Source organism: Vipera berus, assembly GCF_964194415.1.
Source record: "Vipera berus genome assembly, chromosome: 1".
Taxonomy (NCBI): domain Eukaryota; kingdom Metazoa; phylum Chordata; class Lepidosauria; order Squamata; family Viperidae; genus Vipera; species Vipera berus.
The window spans coordinates 155,221,175-155,245,571 of NC_138202.1; the positions used below are offsets into that span (position 1 = coordinate 155,221,175).

General features: G+C 39.5%; 1 protein-coding gene across 1 annotated transcript in view; it reads right to left on the minus strand.

Moving 5' to 3' along the window:
* Positions 1-24,397, minus strand: part of LOC308664440 (sodium channel protein type 3 subunit alpha-like) — a gene marked incomplete at its 3' end in the record, with an annotated part of 69,467 nt that overhangs the window by 38,930 nt on the left and 6,140 nt on the right. The window contains 11 exon segments of the mRNA XM_081321677.1: positions 3,823-4,061; positions 5,047-5,179; positions 6,477-6,827; positions 13,638-13,910; positions 16,833-17,039; positions 17,301-17,442; positions 19,711-19,774; positions 21,745-22,017; positions 23,055-23,230; positions 23,232-23,333; positions 23,738-23,866. Coding sequence (XP_081177803.1) covers positions 3,823-4,061; positions 5,047-5,179; positions 6,477-6,827; positions 13,638-13,910; positions 16,833-17,039; positions 17,301-17,442; positions 19,711-19,774; positions 21,745-22,017; positions 23,055-23,230; positions 23,232-23,333; positions 23,738-23,866 — 2,089 coding nt within the window.

The following is a 24,397-nucleotide window of genomic DNA, read 5'->3' on the forward strand; positions in this document are numbered from 1 at the left end:
AGATGGCCTGGGCATTGGTATTTGAACACAGATCTTTTTAACATTTATCTTTTATTGTGTTTTTTTACTAAGCTAGGTGAAATGTTAATATATATTGCTAGTCCTCAATTCTTTGGCGCTCAGCCTTTCTTATGGTCCAACTTTCACTGCCATACATTGCAACTGGGAAGACCATAGCCTTGACTGTACGCACTTTTGTTGATAGGGTGATGTCTCTGCTTTTTAGTGTGCTGTCTAGATTTGCTATGGCTTTCCTCCCCAAGAGCAAGCGTCTTTTAATTTCTTGGCTACAGTCCCCATCTGCAGTGATCTTGGAGCCCAGGAAAATAAAATCTGAAATTTTCTTTTCTGCACTGAAAATAATCAAGAACAGGAATTGTTTGGCAGGGAATCCTATTTGACTCCTGAATTTCAAGGGCACAGTTTGAAAGAATAGGGTTTAGGCCTTGCCTACAGTCTATTCTATAGCAAAAAGCTATAGAATAACTCTCTGTGCTCTAGGGCATAATCCAGGAAAGAGCAACACCCTGTTCTCCAGATCATCAAAATGATTGTGGAAAAATCTATCCCTTTCATTAAAGGCACACTATATATTTGCAGTCTTCATAGATCACAAATATGGATACCTAAATGGCATCAAGCTCTATGTCTTCTACCTGGATTCAACTTCCACATATTGTCACATAGTTTTGGCATGAATACATGATTTCTGTCTATAGAAGTTAATACCTTGGTAGACATTTTCAAATCTCTGGCTTAAATTAAATATTTTTTTAAAAGAGTGACATTTGCTAATAAAAAACATATTGTGAGTTTCAAAAGTGAATGAAACAAATTAACATAATGCAATTGTTATTTCTGAGTACTGTTTTCTCTGCAATATTAAAGTAGAAATATCACACTGAACAATTTTTAAGACTACTTTCAGAAATATGAGTCTCTCAAATAAGTTTAAGAAGTTAAGTGGTTCTGACATTATAATATGGTTCAGAAAGTTTCTAGCATTAGAATTTTACAAGTGAACAAAGATGGTACCACTAAATCAGCTTATAGAATTGTATATAGGATAAACCTTAATATTTTTAAAAATGATCTCTATTAAGAAGCTTAGCTATATTTAAGATTGCATAATATTGTCAAACAACATTACTAAGCACGTTGAATGTAATAGTGGACTTCATGTAAAGGGAATCATCTACTTAAGAGCTTTGTGTAGTCATTTCCCACCGGTCTTCCTTACAAAGGGAAACTGTCAATGAAATTTCATTAGACAATTTCAGGACAATTTCAAGTAATAATCTTGCCCCTTGATGAGTATGACACGCTTTAGCTTAAGACTGTTCTACACTGCTTCTTCAGCTTCCACTGGCATACTGCTATTAATGCATTACAGAGAGTCCTCGAATTAAGACCATTAAGACCAAAACGTTTTTTCTTGCGCATGCGTGGATGCGCGCGGTTGCCATTTTTTTAATGTATGATGGAACCGTTTGTGTGACGGCGACGGCCCATTTGCAGAGCTGCCGCCTTCGGCAGCCTGCAAACGTGCCGCGGCAGCTTTCCCTAAAAGCGGCGCCGCTGCCCGTTCGCGCGGAGATGCACGCGCACCTCCGCTCGTTCGGAGAGGTGCGCGTGCACCTCTCGGAACGGGCAGCGGCGCCGCTTGTTGGGAAAGCTGCCGTGGCCCGTTTGCAGAGCTGCCGCCTTCGGCAGCCTGCAAACGTGCCGTGGCAGCTTTCCCAAAGAGCGGCGCCGCTGCCCGTTCGCGTGGAGGTGCGCGCGCACCTCTCCAAAGGTTTGGAGAGGTGCGCGTACACCTCCGCTCATTCGGAGAGGTGCGCGCGCACCTCTCGGAATGGGCAGCGGCGCCGCTTGTTGGGAAAGCTGCCGCGGCCCGTTTGCAGGCTGCCGCCTTCCTCTGAAAGCGGCAGCTGTGCAAACGGGCCGCAGCAGCTTTCCCAACGAGCGGCGCCACTGCCTGTTCGGGCGGAGGTGCGCGCGCACCTCTCCAAAGGTTTGGAGAGGTGCGCGTGCACTTCCGCCCATTCGGAGAGATGCGTGCGCACCTCTCCAAACAGGCGGTGCCACGCTCCATTTGGAGAGGTGCACGCGCACCACTGCCCGTTCGAAGAGGTGCACGCGCACCGGGCGGCTGGGAGCCGCAGGAGACGGCTCAAAGAGCCGCATGCGGCTCCGGAGCCGCAGGTGGCCGACCCGTGGTCTATACCTACAAAGATCAGAACAGTACATTGTCAGCCTTACCAGGCAGACCAGACAGAAAACATGACCAGATAAATTAATTATATTTAATTGTAGAGATAATAAAATCTTGCAAGCCTGAAAGTAAAATTCTCCTGTTCCCACCTTTACAGATCAAGAACTTCTGAGCCTCTTCCTCCAACTACTATGCAGTTGTGGGCTACACTGTCCCTTATCCATTGGTGGGATTCAGCCAGTTCACACCACTTTGGCAGAACCGATAGCTAACTTTTTGTTGCCCAGGCCCAGAACAGACTTCTGGAACCAGCATCCACACAGAGAAACAGTTGTTCACATATTTGAATCCCACCGCTGCCCTTGTTTGACCATTCACTAGGCAGCATCTCTTCACCTCATCTCCCAAGGTCTTTCCCACATATCATTATGTTTTGTTTACTGACCGCATTTATATAACTGCCTATCTCACTAAAGGTGACTCTTTTATATATATACAAGTATTCTCTGTGACACTCTATGGACCTGAAACTTGGAGTTTGAAGAAGGATAGGGAACATATTGATGCTTTTGAACTTTGGAGTTGGAGATGACCCCTGAGCATACCAAGGAAATAAAGAAATGGAGGGAACGAGTCAACTCAAAGTTTTCCCTCAGGGTATAAATGACCAGGCTGAAATTAGCTTATTTTGCACACATTATATGAGGAGCCCTGGTGGTGCTGTGGTTAAAGTGTAGTAGTGCAGGCAAACTCTGCCCACAGCCTGGAGTTGGATCTTGACAGGGCCTCAAATCAACTCAGCCTTCCATCCTTCCAAGGTTGGCGAAACGAGGACCCAGATTGTTGGGAACAATACGCAAATAATGCTTACATTGTAAACTGCCCAGAGAGTGCTGTAAAGCGTTCTGGGGCAGTATATAAGCCTAAATGCTAACGCTATTGCTCTGAGAGCTAGAGAGGGGTCGAATGCTGGGAAATGTGGAAGAAAAGAAAAGAAGAGAAGCAGCAGCAAATGGGTGGACTCAGTTATCGTGGGAATGAGTACACCGTAGAAATACCTGAAAGACCATGTTAGGGACAGGTCGTCATGGAGGAAAAAAATCTATCTATGTGGTTGCTAAGAGTGGAGAATGACATGATGGCACATACTCAATTAAATCAATCAAAATAAATAAATAAATGAAGAGCATGTTTTTCAGATCCAATTTAAGAGGCAGCCACTGCATTTTTCTTCCCATACAATAGCTTCTTTTCCCTGTGAGTTTCAGAAATACATCAAGAAACATTTCCCTTTTCACAAATGAAACCAGCAGTTCTGAAACAGGGCCAAAGCCATTGTGGAGCTATAATATAAATCAATACTTAATAGAAAAAGGAATAAGCCTAATATCCAATTATTTAACTTTGGAGGAAATTTTCCTGGCTCTTTGTTTATTATGAAATGGATACCTCAATACTTTACTGATGATGTTTTTTTTTGCATTGGGTTCAATACTTATTCTTAATAATTTAAAATCCTGTACTGCACACTTAACAATTCCTACAGAAAGATGCTGGACACACATATGAGATACAGAGGTTTTAAATCCTGTTTGTCAAATACATACCAGGTTTCCCACTGAAAGTACTTGGTAGAAATCAGAAGTCATTGGGTAATGTTCCATGGCCATAAACAGTGTATTCAAAACTATGCAAATAGTAATAGCAAGATCGACAAATGGATCCATCACTATCAAATTCACAATGTGCTTTACTTTTAACCAAGGGCTCCAGCAATCCCAAATCAAGAAAACATTTGCAAATCTATACCAGCATGGTGGACACTTCTGCCGGGATTCTTCAAGTTCTGGAGATTGATGAAAGATATGTATTAGCTTTTTCAATTTAATGTATTCCATATTCTGCAGTATTCTGATAAACTACATAAAATTAAGAATGCATGGGAAATTTCCTTATGTATATGTTTATTACTATTGCTTACTAATTTATTTACACAGCCGATAGAAACATCTAGCAAAAGAAGAGGATTCCACGGAAATATGTACCTTTATAACTAAACATGTTTTCATACAGTCTTCAGAATTAATTCTGACACAGGACATTTTAACTGAAACAAATGGACTCTTACTACTTATTGTCTTAGCCGCAATTAAGTCTTATTCAACATAAGAGTTTGCTGCAGTTAAACCAGTAAACATTAGGGGAAAATGAAGGAAGACTTCAATTTTTCAGTGAAGGTAGAAAAACTAGCACACCTGGATCGTGGACTGCCCTTCATTGCTTTATCTGGCCTGCTCTTTGAATTAATTTATTAAATTTACATGTATCTTGTTACATACAATTCTATGTGGCTAAGAACAGTAATAAAATACAGCAATAAAATTACTACAACGAAAGAGTTGCAAATATATTACTTTTGAAGTCAGAGTCATATTTTAAATTGTTTGAATATGCTATTTTTAAAATAATCACTTGATTCTATGTACAGTAGCTGATCTTTAACTATTCAGGCTGATCTTTTCATGAATTCTATCTTTCTCTGTTAATCTGAAACATTAGCATTTTGATCCAGTCCTCATTCACTACTGAACGAAGTTGTCCCACCATAGTGTGGCACAGAATGTTGGAAGCCAGCAACTCTTAACCATCCCTACATTCCACTTGCTCTGCTACCATCATTCCCACAAAAAGAAAAAAAAAGTACTGGAATCCTGGAACTATTAAATATATGCCTACTAGGATTTCAGTAAGTAAAACTGCTTCCATTTGAGAGAATGAAATCAGAGTGATATCACTTCACGTTAAAACAATGGCTTCACATCCCACCATACCTTCCATAGTATTTGTAAGGATGCTGGCTATGCTCATGGCTCTCTGCCTTGCTGCAGATTCTTCCATCAGTTCCATAGAAATCTGATAAGAGCTTAATCTTCTTTTTCTTATTTCTGTTTCAGTTGTTATACCCTAAAAATAAAAATATTTTCATTTTAATGTATTGCAGGAGTGAAAGACAGATTGAGTGTTGTTGGACCATCCTTGGTACTTATGTAACCTTAGGGCAGGGGTCTTCAAACTTGGCCCTTTTATGACTTGTGGACTTCAACTCCCAGAATTCCTCAGCCAGGCACGCTGGCTGAGGAATTCTGGGAGTTGAAGTCCACAAGTCAAAAAAGGGCCAAGTTTGAAGACCCCTGCCTTAGGGGGGAAAAAAACTTTCCAGATCTCATCTCTGTGTGCCAGTTAATGCTATTAGACCTATCATTTATTATGTGATAATGGAAGTGAGATGTTTCCTCACAGTTGATCTAAGAATCTTTTTCTGTCTTTCCCAAAATGGTTTCAGACTAAGTTCAGAGAAGAGCAACCAAGATGATCAAAGGCCTGGTGACTAATACATACGAAGAACGGCTGCAGGACTTGGGTTTGGCTAGTCTAAAGTAAAGAAGAAACAGGGGTGACATGATAACAGTATTCCAGTATTTGAGGGGCTGCCACAAAGAAGAGGGCGTCAAACTATTCTCCAAAGCACCAGAGGGCAGGACAAGAAACAATGGTTGGAAACTGATCAAAGAGAAAAGCAACCTGGAATTAAGAAGAAACTTTCTAACAGTGAGGACAATTAACCAGTGGAACAGCTTGCCTCCAGAAATCGTGGGCGCTCCATCACTGGAGGTTTTTAGGAAGAGACTGGACAGTCACTTGTCTGAAATGGTATAGGTTCTCCTGCTTGAGCAGGGGGCTAGAAGACCTCCAAGGTCCCTTCCAGCTCTATTCTGTTCTGTTCTGTTCTGTTCTGTTCTGTTCTATTCTATTATCAGTTTAAAGCTTTAAGTGTAAATCTCTTCACTATAATCTGAAAATGTCACAAAAGAATTAAACTTTTATGACAGTATGTTGCAGGTTTTAGTGAAAGAGCACACAAAAGTTACTCTGAGGCAGTCAAATATATATCATCACATCTATCTCTTCTGCAAGGATAGGAAACAGACAAATCAGAGGAAGTGACGGCACAAGCAGAGTTCCTGCTCGCCCAAGCTTAATTTCTTATTAATTCTCCATCCCTCTGTCCCTTTTTCTTGAGATTTCCCAACTCTCAAAGAGCATTTTCATTGCTTAGAGTTCTGAAGAAGGGATGAGTCAATCAGACACACCCTCAGGCAAGGTAGACGCAAGTATCTCAAGATGAAAGGATGGACAGTCCAGAAATATAGCAAGTAAGTATTTCAGGCAAGGTCAAATGCAACAAATGGGGCTTAATCACCTCTGGTAAAAATTGTCCAGTAGGTGAAGGGAGTGCAGGAGGTCCTCCCATTAAGGAAACAACACCATTGCAATCCACTGTGCTGTGCATCTTCCCATTTGCAGGAAGCACCGGCACCATCTTTGATGACAGGCTGATTTGACTGGCAGTGCTGTTGCGACGCTCACTTGTTTGTCTGTTTGGAACAAAGAGAGACTCTCTCCGGCTCTCGTTGTCTTCCAGAGTGCTGTGCTCGTCATCAGCAAAGTCATTCTCTGACCCAATATCCTTTGCTCTCCCTCGGAAGCTGAAAATGCTTGTTCTGCTACTGCGGCGTGGGGAAAACAGGGAGCCACGAAAGCTCAGCAAAGACTGTGAGAGAGGCAAAAAAAGAAAAAAAAAGAAAGAACAAAAGCAAACCAGTTATTGTTGGGAACTGTCTGTAGACGGGTGGCTTCCCTGACAGTGTCTCTCAGGAAAGCAAAGAACTTATAAATGAAAGAAATAAATGCCGTTATTCTACAATCTCATCTTTGACATGCATTCTTGCAAATTAAGATATCTAGCTCGGACCTGTTCTACGAGACCACCTGAGAACAATGGGTCATATATTCTTCCATTCATCCTCTGCTTCCTTGAGTGGAACACTTCAAATATAAGGAAATGTCTTCCAAAGACAAAAAAAGGACACATTGACCGGTCAGCTGTTACATACAGTTACTGGTGAAACTCAGTGGCTAGATCTATTTAACTAAGCCACTGCAATTAATGCACCATTTATTAATCACGCTGCTTCATCAATGAATGCTTTCAGCAGCCACAGGAGACTGAAGTGATGATTTTGAAATAGAGAGCACGAACAAAATCAATTTCTTTCTGCTTGCTTATCCTTTTATTTAATTGCACTACAAGAAATCCTTAATGGGAACTTTTGCTCCTTCCCTGCATATTTCATTAGTAGCAATAAATAAAGTCATCACCAATGTCAGAAGAAACCACATACACATAAACAATTGTTCCTATATTTGAATTTCTTTTCAGTAACTTAAGATTCACAATGACCACTGCAACTAACGATTTTGTTTAGACATTGCAGTAGTACTCATCAATATGAGTACTCATATTAAACTCTAAGTGCTCTTTTAAGGAAAAGATAGAGATAATTGCTGAAGTTACAAGAAAAAGTAACTTTTTCAGGCAAATATTTATCAGACAACCATCTCTTAGACTTTAGAGAATCCATTGCAATGCCCAAATACACTTAGTGTAATACGAAATATTTGTCAATATGATCTCTATTTATTGTCTTGATGTTTTATATTCTACTTTATTTAAAGTCCATAAGCTGCCTAGAGTTACCTTGGATGAGATGGGAGGAATACAAGTTTGATAATAAATAAATAAATAAATAAGTATGTAAGTAAGTAAGTAGGGAAGAAACAGTCTTTGGCCCTCTTTGCATGCAGTATTTACTTAAATTCTGTAAACCGGGTACTTGAAAACACAAATAATAATAATAATAATAATAATAATAATAATAATAATAATAATAATAATAATAATAATAATAATAATAATAATAATAATAATAATAATAATAATAATAATAATAATAAGAAGAAGAAGAAGAAGAAGAAGAAGAAGAAGAAGAAGAAGAAGAAGAAGAAGAAGAAGTTGGAAGGGACCTTGGAGGTCATCTAGTCCAACCCCCTGCTCAGGCAAATGGCTGTCCAGTCTCTTCTTAAAAACTTCTAGTGTTGGAGCATTCACAGCTTCTGGAGGCAGGTTGTTCCACTGGTTAATTGTTCTAACTGTCAGGAAGTTTCTCCTTAGTTCTAGGTTGCTTCTCTCCTTGACTAATTTCCATCCATTGCTTCTTGTCCTGCTTTCAGGTGCTTTGGAGAATAGCCTGACTCCCTCTTCTTTGTGGCAGCCCCTGAGATATTGGAACACTGCTATCATGTCACCCCTCACCCTTCTCTTCGTTAAACTACACATACCCAATTCCAGCAACCGTTCCCTATATGTTTTAGCCTCCAGTCCCCCAATCATCTTTGTTGCTCTTCTCTGTACCCTTTATAGTCTCGACATCTTTTTTACATCGTGGTGACCAAAACTGGATGCAGTATTCCAGGTGTGGCCTTACCAAAGCATTGTAAAGCGGTATTAGTACTTCACTTGATCTTATTCCTGCTTTACTTTAGGTAGGCAATACCATTCTTTCCTTTCCTTGGTGGTAGGATATGAAAGCGTCACAGCCCTTCACAATAAGGAAGACTTAACATAATAAGATAACACAAAAACTAAAGTTAAGGTTTTTTAAAGTTCTTTGGGGGGAAAAAGAGGATCAAACACAAATGGCAGATTGGAGGCCACACGGTAAAGCAAGTTAGACACTACAAGTATTTCATGACACACAAGGTCATGAGAAGCCCAAATCCCACAGAGGCCATGATCTGATACTCTTTTAAGATTTTTTTTCTAAATTCAAATGGGAGGCCAGTTTCTGGGAAGTTTCAAAGAGTAAATATTGCAAAATCTTTCATTTGGCGTGCAGGCCTATGCCTATAAAGATTTCTGTATTTGGGGAAAATACAACCTAACTTTCTGAGGGCAGGTTTTTGGATTCCAAAATAAAGCCTTATTTCTTATTTCCCTAGAAGCCCTGTTTGGCAAGATAAACTCATATATTTGGCTAAAGCTATAATACTGGCCAGAAAGTTATCCCATCCCAACTTTATATAATCAACATCATTCCAGGCAGGTAAACTGTCTCTTGAAATAAAGCGATCTTTCCTTCCCTTTCTAAGACTTCTCCTGAAGAGGCCGCTGTGTATTTTTATACAAGTGCCCCACGTTTTGAATGATTATGTACTTATCTGTCCTGGTCTGGTTGAATCAGTGACACATGCTCTATCATATTGTTCCTTTTATAAGGATTGCTAATAACATCTCTTTTACCAAACTATGTAGGCAGATCAGACACATTGTAATGGACTCTTTTATCTCATTCATATCTAGCCATCACTTATAAGGTAGCAAAATCTGTTTCTTGGAACTGAATTATTAAGAAACAAATAACAGAATTGGTGATATAAAGGTTGAGTCATAAGTTTAAATCCAATTCTGTTGTTGCACTTCAGATTTTAGAGCCAGTTTGGTGTTGTGGTTAAAGGCATCAAGCTAGAAACTGGGAGACCAGGCATTCTAGTTTCCCCTTAGACGCAAGGCCAACTGGGTAATCTTGGGCTAGACCAGGGGTAGGCAACCTTGGCTCTTTTATGACTCGTGGACTTCAACTCCCAGAATTCCTGAGCCAGCATGGCTCAGCATGGAAACCTCTCCCTTTCTCCTCAGCATGGCTGGCTCAGGAATTCTGGGAGTTGAAGTCCACGAGTCATAAAAGAGCCAAGGTTGCCTACCCCTGGGCTAGTCGCATCCTTTCAGCCCTAGATAAAACCACTTCTGAAAAACCTTGTCAAGAAAACTGCAGGAACTAGTCCAAGGAAGTCACCAGGAATCAAAAACTGACTTGAAAGCACTAAATAAATAAATAAATAAATAAATAATATTTTTACATTCATAATGCATTTTGTTCTTATGTCTGTAATTATTTTTCTTCTGCTAGTATGAGATCTACTTCAGTCCAATAAAGTAACTTTCTAACCAAGACTTTCTCTACTGAATTTTTACTTGTAATGTACTTCCCCACTCCCTTTTTTTAAACTATAAAGTGGAGCCGTGGTGGCACAGAAGTTAGAATGCCATATTGCGGGCTAACTCACTGCTCACTGCCAGCAGTTCGATTCTGACCAGCTCAAGACTGACTCTGCCTTCCATCCCTCCGAGGTCGGTAAAATGAGGATCCCAGATGGTTGGGGGCAATAAGCTGATTCTATAAACAGCTCAGAAATGGCTGTAAAGCACTGTGAGGCGATACATAAATCTAAGTGCTATTGCTATTGCTATAAGCAAACAACTTGTATATTGTTGCTAAGGTAATAGCACGGGAGGGTCCATATAGTTACTTGATTCAAGGGAGACTTCATTGGGTGTTAATTAAATTCATTGTTGTGCGGCTTTTAGTCTGGAGTCAGTTCTGTACCCTTAGCGTAAATAGTGATAATTTTAATTGTTTCTTCTTTTTACAGTATACTATGGAGGACAAGGAAGAAGCCTCCCTGACTAGTGTAGGAATCTCTAAACTCAGACGTCCCCTGGGCAGCGACACAGAGTTGGCTAATTCTTCCACGACAGCAGCCTGACAATCCTTGTGATCTCCTGGCTTAAAACACATCACTATGAGAAGGCCTTAGGAGTTTGCCACATGATAAATAAAGTAAATAAACAGTGTAACTCTCCATTTTGATTTTATTGCTTTTAATTATCGTAAGTAGCTTTAGGGTCCTTCTGAGCCAAAGAGAAAAAGATAAAGGTTTCCCTGTCAATTAAGTCTGATTATAGGGCACAGGTACTCATCTCTCGTTTCTTAGCCCAGGGAGCCAGCATTGTCTAAAGACAATTTCTGTGGTCATGTGGACAGAATGTCTATACTGCCAAAGGCACACGGAATGCTGTTATTTTCCTACCAAAGTACCTGTTTATCTACTCACATTTGCATGTTTTCAAACTATTTATCTACTCACATTTGCATGCTTTCAAGCTGCTAGGTGGGCAGAACCTGGGGCAAGTAACAGGAGTTCACCCCGTTGGGTGGAGCTCGGGTCTCAAACCCGGGCTGTCAACTGGCAAATTCAGCGTCTTTAACCACTAAGCCATCACACCCCTCTTTCTGAGCCAAAGAATGAGAGAGGTGAAAAGAAACCAGATGGCATCAAATGCATCAAAAGAAGAAGGGGAATTTCTAGGTGCACCAAGATCTCTGCCTCTATCTCAACATCAACTCTATCACCTCTATCTCTATTTCTTTACTGAACAAATACATTTTGAACATAAGCCTCCCTCCTTATGGTGGGATACAAGTATATTAACAAAGAACAAATAAACTATCGTGCTTCTATATTTTACCCACAAGCACAAATGCTTAAGTTGTAACTGAAGTTGCTTTTGCTTTTCAGGGTAGCTATTGGTGGCATATTATCCCATACTCGTAACCCTATGGTTGTCCTGGAATCTGGAAAGAAAAGAAACACTAACTACAGGTGAAACTCAAAAAATTAGAATATCGTGCAAAAGTTCATTTATTTCAGTAATGCAACTTAAAAGGGGAAACTAATATATGAGATAGACTCATTACATGCAAAGCAAGATAGTTCAAGCCGTGATTTGTCATAATTGTGAGGATTATGGTGTACAGCTCATGAAAACCCCAAATCCACAATCTCAGAAAATTAGAATATTACATGCAATCAATAAAACAAGGAGTGTACATAGAACAATATCGGACCTCTGAAAAGTATAAGCATGCATATGTACTCAGTACTTGGTTTGGGCCCCTTTTGCAGCAATTACTGCCTCAATGCGGCCTGACATGGAAGCTATCAGCCTGTGGCACTGCTGAGGTGTTATGGAAGACCAGGATGCTTCAATAGCGGCCTTCAGCTCTTCTGCATTGTTCGGTCTCATGTCTCTCATCTTTCTCTTAACAATGCCCCATAGATTCTCTATGGGATTCAGGTCAGGCGAGTTTTCTGGCCAATCAAGCACAGTAATCCCATGGTCACTGAACCAGGTTTTGGCAGTGTGGGCAGGTGCCAAGTCCTGCTGGAAAATGAAGTCAGCATCCCCATAAAGCTCGTCTGTGGAAGGAAGCATGAAGTGCTCCAAAATCTCCTGGTAGATGGCTGCGTTGACCCTGGACTTAATGAAGCACAGTGGACCAACACCAGCAGATGACATGGCTCCCCAAATCCACACAGACTGTGGAAACTTCACACTGGACTTCAAGCATCTTGCAGTGTGTGCCTCTCCATTCTTCCTCCAGACTCTGGGTCCTTGGTTTCCAAATGAGATGCAAAAGTTGCTCTCATCAGAAAAGAGGACTTTGGACCACTGAGCAACAGACCAGGTCTGTTTTTCTTTAGCCCAGGTAAGACGCTTCTGATGTTGTTTGTTGTTTAGGAGCGGCTTGACAAGAGGAATACGACATTTGAAGCCCATGTCCAGGATCCGTCTGTGTGTGGTGGCTCTTGATGCACTGACTCCAGCCTCAGTCCACTCCTTGTGAAAGTCCCCAACACTTTTGAATGGCCTTTTCCTGACAATCCTCTCCAGGCTGCGGTGCTGCTTGTGCACCTTTTTCTTCCACACTTTTCCCTTCCACATAACTTTCTATTAATGTGCTTTGATACAGCACTTTGGGAACATCCAACTTCTTTTGCAATTACCTTTTGAGGCTTTCCCTCCTTATGGAGGGTGTCAATGATGGTTTTCTGCACAACTGTCAGGTCAGCAGTCTTCCCCACGATTGTGATTCCTACTGAACCAGACTGAGAGACCATTTAAAGGCTCAGGAACCCTTGGCAGGTGTTATGGCTTAATTAGCTGATTAGAGTGGGACACTTTGAGCCTAGAATATTGCACCTTTTCACAATATTCTAATTTACTGAGATTGTGGATTTGGGGTTTTCATGAGCTGTAAGCCATAATCATCACAATTATGACAAATCAAGGCTTGAACTATCTTGCTTTGCATGTAATGAGCCTATCTCATATATTAGTTTCCCCTTTTAAGTTGCATTACTGAAATAAATGAACTTTTGCACGATATTCTAATTTTTCGAGTTTCACCTGTATAATGGACCCTTGCCACTAAACAGAAGAATTGTGACTTCATAATAAGGTTACCAAATTGGCAACACACACACACACACACACACACACATATACATATATCTATGTATGGAAAAATGTAAAAAATTTAAAAGATGATGCCCATTGTGATCCATAATCAGCAGCCGCTTTATCTTACCCTATAAAAAATCAAAGGGAACTATAACAAACAACTCCAGCATCTGTATGCATATCCTGCCCTGTTCACCAATCTTTACAAAAAAAAAACACACAAAAAAAAAACCACACGTTTTCCTAAAGATGGAATTTATCAGGGTCTTGTAAAAGGAAATTCCATCAATGTGGGACTGATACACCAGGTTCTGATTTTCGGAGCTGAAACACATATTAGAATCTACTGCATAATTTTAGATGAACCCTGTAGCATACCTGGTGAGTTGTGGTTCTCTTTTCATAGGACAAGGGACCTCCCCTTCTGATGCTGTCTTCCGATTCAGATTTAGGAAACCTCTCCACTTCTTCCTTATCTCCTGCTTCCAATAACTCCTTCTGCTTCTTTTTTTTCCTTTTGTTCCTTCTTTCTTTAGCGCTCTTTGAGCTTAATTTAGATGCCTCTGAAGAACTTTCCAAGAGCTCCCCCAGTCCACCCACGCCGCTGAAATCTCTTGATGCAACCGATGCTGCGGCCACAGCTGCCGTTGTCTGTGGTGTTACAGAAACAGGGAATTGGCATTACTTGGATTACAACATTCATCGTCCTTGTGGAGAATGCCATTATTATGCCAAGGATACACAGTCACAAAGCAATTAAATACTAACATCAGTAATGGATGGGTCTTCTTTGGAATGAAATAGAAAGGGAACACAGGCAAACGAAGGCAAATATACGTAATCCCGGGATAATGTTGCAGGATCCAATCTGGGTCGGTCACCGGGATCAGAGGTTTAGTCTTCCAAGTTTTCGGACGTGTGCTGGAGCCCGTCCCCAGGGACCCTCTCTTTACTAGAACGTATACATAGACAGTGCATATTCTTTCTGTGCTGGAGCCCCGGAGGGTTGGCTCCAGCTCAGGTTCGAAAGCTGGGAAGGCTAAACCTCTGGTCCTGGTGACCGACCCAGATCGGATCCTACAAAGGTAATACAGTTTTCTGCAAATACGGGAGTATAGCAGTAGCTAATGTTTTTAATCAGGCTGTATTAAGGAAGTGATTTGTTGTTGTTGTTGTTTTTTACTTTAGGACCTCTGCTCCAGGATCTAAATTCTGACTAAAAAGTCAAAACTTGGCTGGCGGAGCATCTGCTTTGTGTGACAAGTTTGATCCTTTGCCTTTCTAAACAGGCAGAAAAGTCTCCGTGCTTGAAACCCTGGAGAGCTTATTGTCAATAATGCTGAGCTAGATGGACTAATTGCTCTCTCTGCATAAATTAGCTTGCTCAGAGAGGCTGCTAACCCACAATCACCTCTTGAAACATCTGCATAGGGGTTGTTTTTTGTTTTTGTTTTTTATAATACAGCAGACCATTCCACCAGCTGTTCAAGAATCAGCTAATGTCAAAGTAACTACTGTTTCTAGTGTTTTTTAAAAGCTTCGCCTACTGCAGTATTTTTACATTTTCTTGAATGCCAACATGGTGTTTATATCAACTGCTTTCCACATATCTGGCAGCAGAAGGTGAGAGTAGCCAATGCATACATGAATGTGAACTTCAGTCATGTCGGGGATTCCAATCACGTATGAAAACTGTATCAACAAAAAGCCCACTGTTACCTTCCCTTAGCTATAGAGAGTACACAGAACACAATATTCCCTACAAGAGCCCTGTTCAACTGCGTCATTAAGGACTTCAGTGTTCTGTACCAGCCTACTATCGGCCCTGCAGAAAAGGCAGGGACAACCCCTTTACAAAATGGCAAGAGGCTGGAACTAAGCCTGCCAAATTTATTAACATAAAACAGAGCAAACAGAGCAAACAGAAACACGAACCATGAAACAGGAGCTATTCAAACGGTTGCCTTCAGCAAACCAGCCCTCCCACACATTCCCCTTTTAAACAGTTCAAGGCGTGGCTTCTCTCTGCCTCCTTCCGAGGTGCCCCATTGCCTTCCTCTGTTTACTCCTGATTGACTGCCTCCTGCGTCAGGCGTCCTTGAACAGGGCCAGCTGTGGGTCATCTTCATCCATGCTGTCAGGCTCACACAGCTGGGTCTGCGTCGTAACCAGATGGGAGGGGCCTGGCTGAGGGCTCTGCGGAGCCTCAGGGCTATCCTCTGGAGGCTCTCCAACACCCCCCTCCTCCTCCTCTGAATCATCCGACCCAACTGCCGAACCCACAGGCTGACCCTGAATCACAACATTCAGACAATGTAGATGATGAAACTGTATTTGTTGTATTAACCTCCTGCCCAGTCCAAGACAAGCTCTCTCCAACCTCCACACATTCAGTTGGGAAGTGAGAAGAAAAGTATTGCTTTCTCCATGAATGCAAGTAGACCTCCACTTATTACCTGGAAGCCTGGTGGCAGATTACTCAGAACTGAACTCATAATCAGGCATATATGAATTCAGTATTCTTTAATGAACTTAGTTGAGTGTGTGAAGCTGGAAAAATCAAGGATGGGGTGAGTAGGACATGGGAGTAGTGCGGGGAAATATTCCCATTTTTTACATTGTGCAAAATTATCATGCAAATGCCTAAACAGAACTACTGATGGAGCACAAAAATAGGGCTTATTTTTTTTAAAAAATAAATGCTTGTGCTGTAGTCTAACCAAACAATTTAATTGTTAGAATAGACTGCTTTGGGCATTTCTTGGATAATGTTACAAAATCAGTTCAGCAAAAATAGGAGGCACTGTTTTAGTCTCAAGTGGGAAGCCATAAAGAGGGATTCCAAATGGATGGGAGTATAGATTCAACAATCTACAAGATGACCAAGATGATCCTCCCCTTGTATTGCGACACTGTCATTATCAATTGATACAGGTCCAGCTTCAGGCAGTATTGTTTAGCATGTTCCTGATAGTGCATAATGGCAAAGGCATGAGAATGCAGAGATGAGGTATTATGTCACTGGGTTGGCCCTATACAGCCTTCCATCCTTCCGAGGTAGGTAAAATGAGGACCCAGATTGTTGGGGGCAATAAGCTGACTTTGTAATAATGCCGCTTGGGGGGGGACGAAAGCCCTAATAATAAGCAGGCATATACATAGAATGAAGGCTATTGCTAAGCACATTGATTTGTGCTTTAAATTGTAAGCCGCCCTGAGTCTTTGGAGAAGGGTGGGATATAAATGGGATTAAAAAAATACTCCTGAATGTATGGCAAAGACACTTCTTACGGCTCATAAAAGAATAGGTTTTTTTTTAATCTGCTCAGAAGATCTGGAAAGAAAAGGTCTAGTATAAACAACTCACATGACAAAAGAAGAGGGAGCATATGAAATCAGTGTGGCTCCATCTCTTCCAGGCTCTGGTAGCCAGCAACCTCCCATTCTGATATGCATCCTATATTTTGCCCATTATCAATTGGGATGCACTTGGATAAAAATTTGGGAAGATGCATTTAATGCATCCCCTGCAATTCAGCAGTTTCAAAATGACATCTTCTAAAAGCAAGCTACCTGAGCCTCTTCTTGCTGTTTTTTCAGCTGTTCCAGCATCTGCTGGAACTCTGCCTCTTTCTGCTCAGCTTCTTCCATGGTGGCTTGATTCTGCTCTTCATAGGCCATGGCAACAACAGCCAGGATCAAGTTGATCAGGTAGAAAGAACCCAAGAAAATCACCAGGACAAAAAAGATCATGTATGTTTTGCCAGCAGCACGTAGAGTCTGGGAAAGTGAGTTGAAGAAAGAAAAACAAACACACAAAAAAGAACTCATCTACGTGATTTAAAAAAAATCAGTTTTAGTTATTAAAAAATCATTATTACTTTATGATTGCAATCAGAAAACTACAGTGACGTACCAAATAGGCACAATAAGTAGCAATTCTTTGTTGAAAAGTTAGTTACATTAAAATAAATCAGCAGCAAGGCTGATGTTTTTGTTCCAATATCATACATATTAACCTTGCCTCATGACTGTTCTCACCAGTTGGTAAAGATTTTCCCAGAAGTCCTGAGTCATCAGCCGAAAGAGTGATAAGAAGGCCCAGCTGAAGGTGTCAAAGCTTGTGTAGCCGTAGTTGGGGTTTCTACCAGCTTTTATACACACATATCCTTCTGGGCATTGGCTATGAAAAAGAATTGCATCGAGTATTCTTGTTATTTGCACTTTAAAAATATTTTCAAAGTGACATTTTAATTCTAATCTGAACCATTTGTTTTCCATTATGTTCCTGATTGTGCACGAATGCACAAGACTGGGTTCAGCTGCACTTTAAATCTCACTGAGATCAATGAACATTTTAGTCCTAAATAACTAACACTCTGTTCATGCTGAGATACCAAGAGGCCTGTTTGCCAGAACATGCCATGATTCGTCTTCAAGAACACCGACCCCACAGACTGAGGATGGGCTCCAGCAAAAGTCTGAAAGCTCGGAAGACTAAATCTCTGGTCCCAGTGAGAGACCCAGATTGGATCCTGCAATGTTATTTTGGGACATGTATATTTGCCTTCATTTGACAGATTCTACCCTTTTCAGCAGTTCCAAGAAGGCACCACACCCATTTGCACTTCTCAGGTAACCCTGAGGACACAGATAAACCTCCAAGTGGCCTCAATGACTCTCTAAAAGAATGCAAATGACCAGCTATCTGCAAGGAATATAAATCCTTCCATTCCTCACCACCCAATGAGAGCTGAAAAAGCTTCTTTGATGTGAAGCTAAACGTCTTCAAAGAAAAACAAGAAAGTCCAGTTGCCTCATGAAAAAGCACCTTTGGGAGCTCATTAATTTCAAACACAGCTGTCTTAGTGTATGTATTACAAAAAGAGATTTTGCATTATATATGTTTTGTAAAGCATACACAGGCACCTGATGCAGTGGCCAAAATCTCTAATATTGGACCAGGGTATTTGCTTAATCTGAAAAATACATTAGTTCGTAATTTCAAAGCTATCTGAAATTAGTCTTTACCTGGTGATAAAAAGATTATGGTGAAAAGAATAATAATAAGTAGCCTTCACAGTACTAGAATTCCTGGTCAGCAACAGCTACATATTTAGAGTAAACTACGAGATATTCATGAAGAGTAACAAAGCTAAATACTCATATAATGATCATACTTGTTGGCAACCTCTGCCTACTTTAGCACTTTATCATGCTACTGTATTTTTACACTAATTGTTGACAAAATATGTCATTGTATAGCAAGGGCACTATACAATACTAAATAGTAGGTGGAAATAAATTCAATGAGTGATTGCTTTTGATGCTTTTCTTGCTTATTATTGATATCACTCCATATCATTTACTTTTGTCATTCTAAATGTATTAAGCATCACATGTATCTCTAAAATGACATTTGCAAACATAGTTTTTCTTTAATTGTATTTGGCAGGGACAAAGAACTTTTTTGAATAGGCAGAAGTTTCCCAGCCACAATCAAAAGTTTCAGTTAATTAATAAAAGTACAAAAACAAAGTTCAAATACATATATTTTAAAAATAATGTTCCACATGTGTTGGATTCAGAGAAACCAGATGTAAATGAATATTACAGAACAAGGAAGTCCCCAATTTCCCCAAATGTCTAGTTTCTTTTGCTGTAGTTTTCTGTGCAATGTCCCTCAACTTGTTTCGGAAAGGCAAAAGAAGAACATGGGAAAATGAACAAAGTTGCCAGGAACAATTTGATAAAATATAGGATAATAGATAATAATGCAAGATAAGGATGATTTTCTTATCCCAAACATAATGTTGCAAGAGATGATATCCCCCATCACCACAACTAACCATTGGCTTGAATTTCTCGGCATGCAAAAATTAGCTTGGCAATTATTTAAGAAAGATAGATACTGGCACATACATATTTTTGTCTTTCGACTGATTTTTTAAGAAGTTCTTGCCTTATTCGGTTTGATGTTTTTAACATAAGAATGGTGTAAAAGGGATCGTTGGGTTTTTTTCCTGCTTCTATTTTAAACAACTCTCGCAGACCGATGGCTTGATAAATAGCTTGGCAATCTTTTTAGAGAAATTTTGATATGCTCACAATTTTTTAAAAAATTTTAAAATACATTTCAAAAATTAATCCACTGATGATCAAAATACTTTAGAAACATTTTGTTTCAAATAATAGAAAAAAGTGTGCGCTTATATTTAGATAAATCCATTACCAGTGCATAACTAGGAGTGGGCTAATTTCTGCTAGCATTAGCTTAGGTAATTACGTGACATTAGAGTGATCATTCTTAATATGCACAATCATCTCTTATGCTCATAAGACTTCCTTCTTCTCACAAGTAGCTCCTGCAGATCCTGGATCATGTGAGGTTAAATGTTTTCTAACTTCATTGTAACAGTATGGAATACAGCGGATTATGAAATATTCTTACCCAGCATCTGAGCTATTACCACAAAGAAGTGCATCTCTATGTCCTTCCAAAACATAAAAATGACCTGATTGAGAAAAAGAAAAAAACAACTACAGTACTATTTTTGTTTGCAGATATCAAATATAGATCCATAAACATCAGAAGTATGAAAATACTATAATTAATTATAAACATGTGATGAGGAAAACCCTCTTTTATGGAAGTTATGGATTATTCCTTGAAATGCTATTACTTTTTTTCAATCATTTTTATTATTGTTTTACTGAATTATTTTGTAAACCTCTTGGAGCTTTGTTTGAATTAAGCAACAAATAAATTACACCAGTGCAAAACTTTCTCTTCCATATGTTTAGCTTTAGATGGTCATTGTTAGAAACATTCTACTAATTGATTCAAATATATAAATTTGTATTGTCATACGTCTAATAAAATCTTAAATTATAGTCCCACGCCCAATTTCTAGGAGTTTGCCCCACTGAATTCAGGCGAGATCTTGGGATCCTGAGTATGTGATAACGGTGAATCCCCAAGGAGCTTTTTTTTACAAAAGGCAAGTAAGCTTGATTTTTTCTTTGAAAACATTTTGCTTCTCATCTAAAAAGCTTCTTCAGTTCTCACTGACTGGAGGAAAATGGAAGGATTTATATTCTTTGAAGCTCATCGGGTTGTTAGTTCTCTGAGAGTCATTGTGGTCATTTGGGGATGGCTATGGAGCCTTCTTGGGACTGTTGAAAGGACTGCTATGTATCCCTCCCCGGTTGAGAGAGGGCTGTCCAATCTTAATGTAGATGGCCTCTTTGATCCCTCTTTCAAACCAGTGGTCTTCTCTCTCCAGAATGTGGACTTTGCTGTCTGTAAAAGAGTGACCTTTGTCTTTCTAATACAGATGGACCACTGAATCTTGTCCTGATGGGTTTGTTCTCCTATGTTGTGCCATGCATTTGTGAAGTGGTTGTTTCCCCAATGTGCAGGCCTGTACATGCCTCACTGCATTGCACTGCATATACTAGATTACTCAGTTTGTGTCTGAGTGTTTTGTCTTTGGAGTGGACAAGGATCTGCCTTAAAGTATTCCTGGGTTTAAAGTGGGCACATAGGTTGTGTTGGTTGAAAATCCTCCTGAGTTTTCAGATATTCCTGCAATGTATGAAATGACAACACTGCTCCGTTTGATGTTTTCTTCTCTGTTATGAAGGAGCTCCTGTTGGATCGTTTCAAGGAGGATTTTCAACAAGTTTCAGAGAGATAACAAATGACCCTCTGAATGCTAATGACCAGATGACTGCAAAGATAGAAATCCTTCCATTCCCCTTCAGACAGATAGAATTGCAGAAGCTTCTTGGGTGAAAAGTGAAGTGTTTTCATTGAAAAAAACCCAAGAAAGTCCAGTTGCCTTTTGGAAAAAGCACTTCTGGAATCTCCATAGACCAGAAGGATGAATACTTCTTTCAATGACAATTGATACCCATTAATTTTGTAAAGGACCGTGTGTGTATTAAAGCAAACACACACAAGATGAACATTTAGCCTTATTAATGGGAGGGAATTCAGTAAGAGTCACACCTGGATAAACAAACAGAGGTCTATACCAATTGCTGTAACAATTACCATTATATCCCTAATTTATTATTTTAGCTTGTTAGAGATTATTTTATTAAATCCATAAAAGTTAAGTGTTTATTTTTTTAAAAATCCATGTTAAACTCCAGAGAGACTCTACAGAGAGTCAAGGAGGGGGCAAATAACATGGGTCATGACATCATTTCACCATTATCACTTCATTGTGATTTGTATTCACAACAGAACATTAGGAGTTTTTAAAATACTAGGTTTTTTTTGGTTATTTGCATGACATTATGTCAAATGATGTCATTATGTTAAGGTCAATGGAAAAGAAAGGAGGTGAATTTTTTAAACAGTTTTGCTGTTTCCTGAGACTTTTTATAGTAGAAGAATCCCTGCTGGGCACATCTGATAATATACATGATTATATTTCCCCCCCCCTATCTACCAATTATATTAAAGCATTCTTACTTTCATCCTCAATGTACTCCTTCCAGTTAAAAGTGGTCACTGTGATATTTATATAGGTATCATTTTCTCCCTCTGTGCTATTGAAGTGGGAAGTGACATTTCCTTCAAAAGTAGAATTGTCCAACGGCCACAGCAAGCATTTGTGCCTCAGGTTCCCCATGAAAAGTTGGAGCCCTATTAGTGCAAATACACTCAGACAAAACACGGTCAGGATCATGACATCAGAGAGCTTCTTCACAGATTGAATGAGGGCCCCTACAATTGTCTTCAGGCCTGCAGGCAGAAAGGGACCAAAAACGCTGATCAGTGTCTGCCAAACGTCCTTCCATTCTATTTAAGATGCCATGCAGCAAAAGCCACGTCCCGTTTGTGAAACGGTAAAGCTTTATGGACAGCACTGGCACTTGTGAAAATGTATGAAGAAAAATCTTCTAGAGTACAAAATGAGATGTACTGCTTCCCTTTTTTTTTCTTTAAAAATGGCATATTCATTTTAGGTAATCCATTTTTAAAAAAATTATTTCCCCAAAAAGTGAAAGCAGAGAGATGAGATCCTAGGCCATGACTACCTTGGCATTTAATTAATAGCCTCTTCTTGGCCTTTTGGCTAAGATCAGGCATAATATATTTAATGTGTATACTTCTCTAATTATAATTTATTTTTATTTTTTTAAATTATCTCACACTTTTTTTGGGAAGTTTCTTCAGTTCACCGATACGTCTTGACATATTGGGATAGAAATTCCTAGAATTTCTGGGCCAGCATGCTGGCTAAAAATTCTGGGAACTGAATATCAGACATATGTCAAAATCTTATTTCAACCATTAATTTTGAAAAACTTCTGTAACACCTTAATTCAAATCTGAACATGAAGTGGGATCTTGTTCTTTTATGTTCTGTCAGGAATAAATCTCACCATGTTTTTGGACAGTCTTCTAAATGTGTTTAAGATGACACATTGAAACAATATAAAAAAATATGGCAATACAGGAGCCATAGTATTGGTTAAAGCTTTCCATTATACAAGAAAAAAAATGTCATCTATAATGCAGCAGCATCAACATAAAGCAAACCCAGAACCAAAATAAAACATGTAAGCTGTGCATTTTGTAGGTGTCACATGCAATTGTTTTTAAAACTCAAAGGCTGACTTTGCAAATCAAAATAAATGTTACATTTGAAAAGACAAAGATCTTCCGATTCCTGCCTTTTAGTAACATTAGCAGCAATCAGCAAGACTTATCTACGAAAAAGTGGGTGACTTCCATGAAATTAAGAAGTCAGCCTCTGGTTTTAACCTAGCTCTCACCTGGAATGACTGATATTGTTTTCAATGCCCGGAGAACTCTGAATGTTCTCAACGCTGAGACATTGCCCAGGTCCACAAACTCTGTCACATATCTGTAATAGGGGAGTTCACACACAAACACAATGACAACACACAAAAAACAGCTGAAAATACCAGGGGCCTGGCCCTTCGTCAAGCCACTCCTTACCTGGGATTACAGAAATAGTTTTCAAAGCTCTCAATACTCTGAAAGTTCGAAGAGCTGAAACATTGCCTAGGTTTACAAATTCTGTTACATACCTGTAGAATTAAACCACAGTTATTCAGAATTGAGGCAGAGCTTAGTCTAATTACTCGGTGTTTTTTCATGAAGGCCATTTAGATAATGTCCTTTTGAAGTCCTATGCCCAGCAGTAAAATCCCCCTATTTAATGCCCTTCAGTCTTTAGCCCTGCTGGCTGGAATCTTTGAGCGTTGAAGTCCTAACTCATCCAATTAAATATTTAAATAGGGCTTGGGATTAAAAATTTCTAAAATGTAAATAAACAATTACATTATGTAACCATCTGCATTTTTATTGAAATGCAAACTTCGCTATTGGCAGAATGTTGTTTATTCCGGTCAATATATGCCCCCTAATAAGATAAACCCTTGCACCAATTTCAAGTCCATTATAAAGTTTTTAAAATAAGTATAGTACTTACGCCATCAAAATGACACTGAAGTCAAGCCAGTTCCAGGGATCTCGAAGAAAAGTAAATCCTTCTAAACAAAAGCCCCTTGCAAGGATTTTTATAAGTGATTCAAAGGTATAAATTCCAGTGAATGTGTACCTGGAAGCATGCAGATGTAGGTTGAAGAATGCTGAATTCCATACACTCCTTAATTTGCCCACAGATCTAATACTTAACAACAAATAAAACTTTAGAAATATCAACTTTCCCTGAATGCTCAATGGTATAACTCCAGTGCAATCAGATGAAGGTAACACACGCTATTCATTTATTTTTGTATTTTATTTTGACCTAGCAACACTAATTTAAGAAACGTTGGATGACTGTGTCCATGATCCGGTGAGATCACAGCAAAAGTTGATAAATATATAAATCAGCCTCTCAGTATGTATTCTTGTAGAAAATTGGATGTGCAAATACATTACCAATTTCACTTCTTGTTTCTAACAAAAACATTTTAAAAATCCAGACTCCCTTTACTAGTGAACCTGCCTTACATAAGCAAGAAAATGTCTCATGTATCAGAAAATCAGCTTTCTTGCTATTCTTATATAAATAGCTCATTTTCCGAATGTCCATTTTTATGAGCAACACCCACGTCCAAGAACTGGTTTCTGGGAAGTGGGGGAA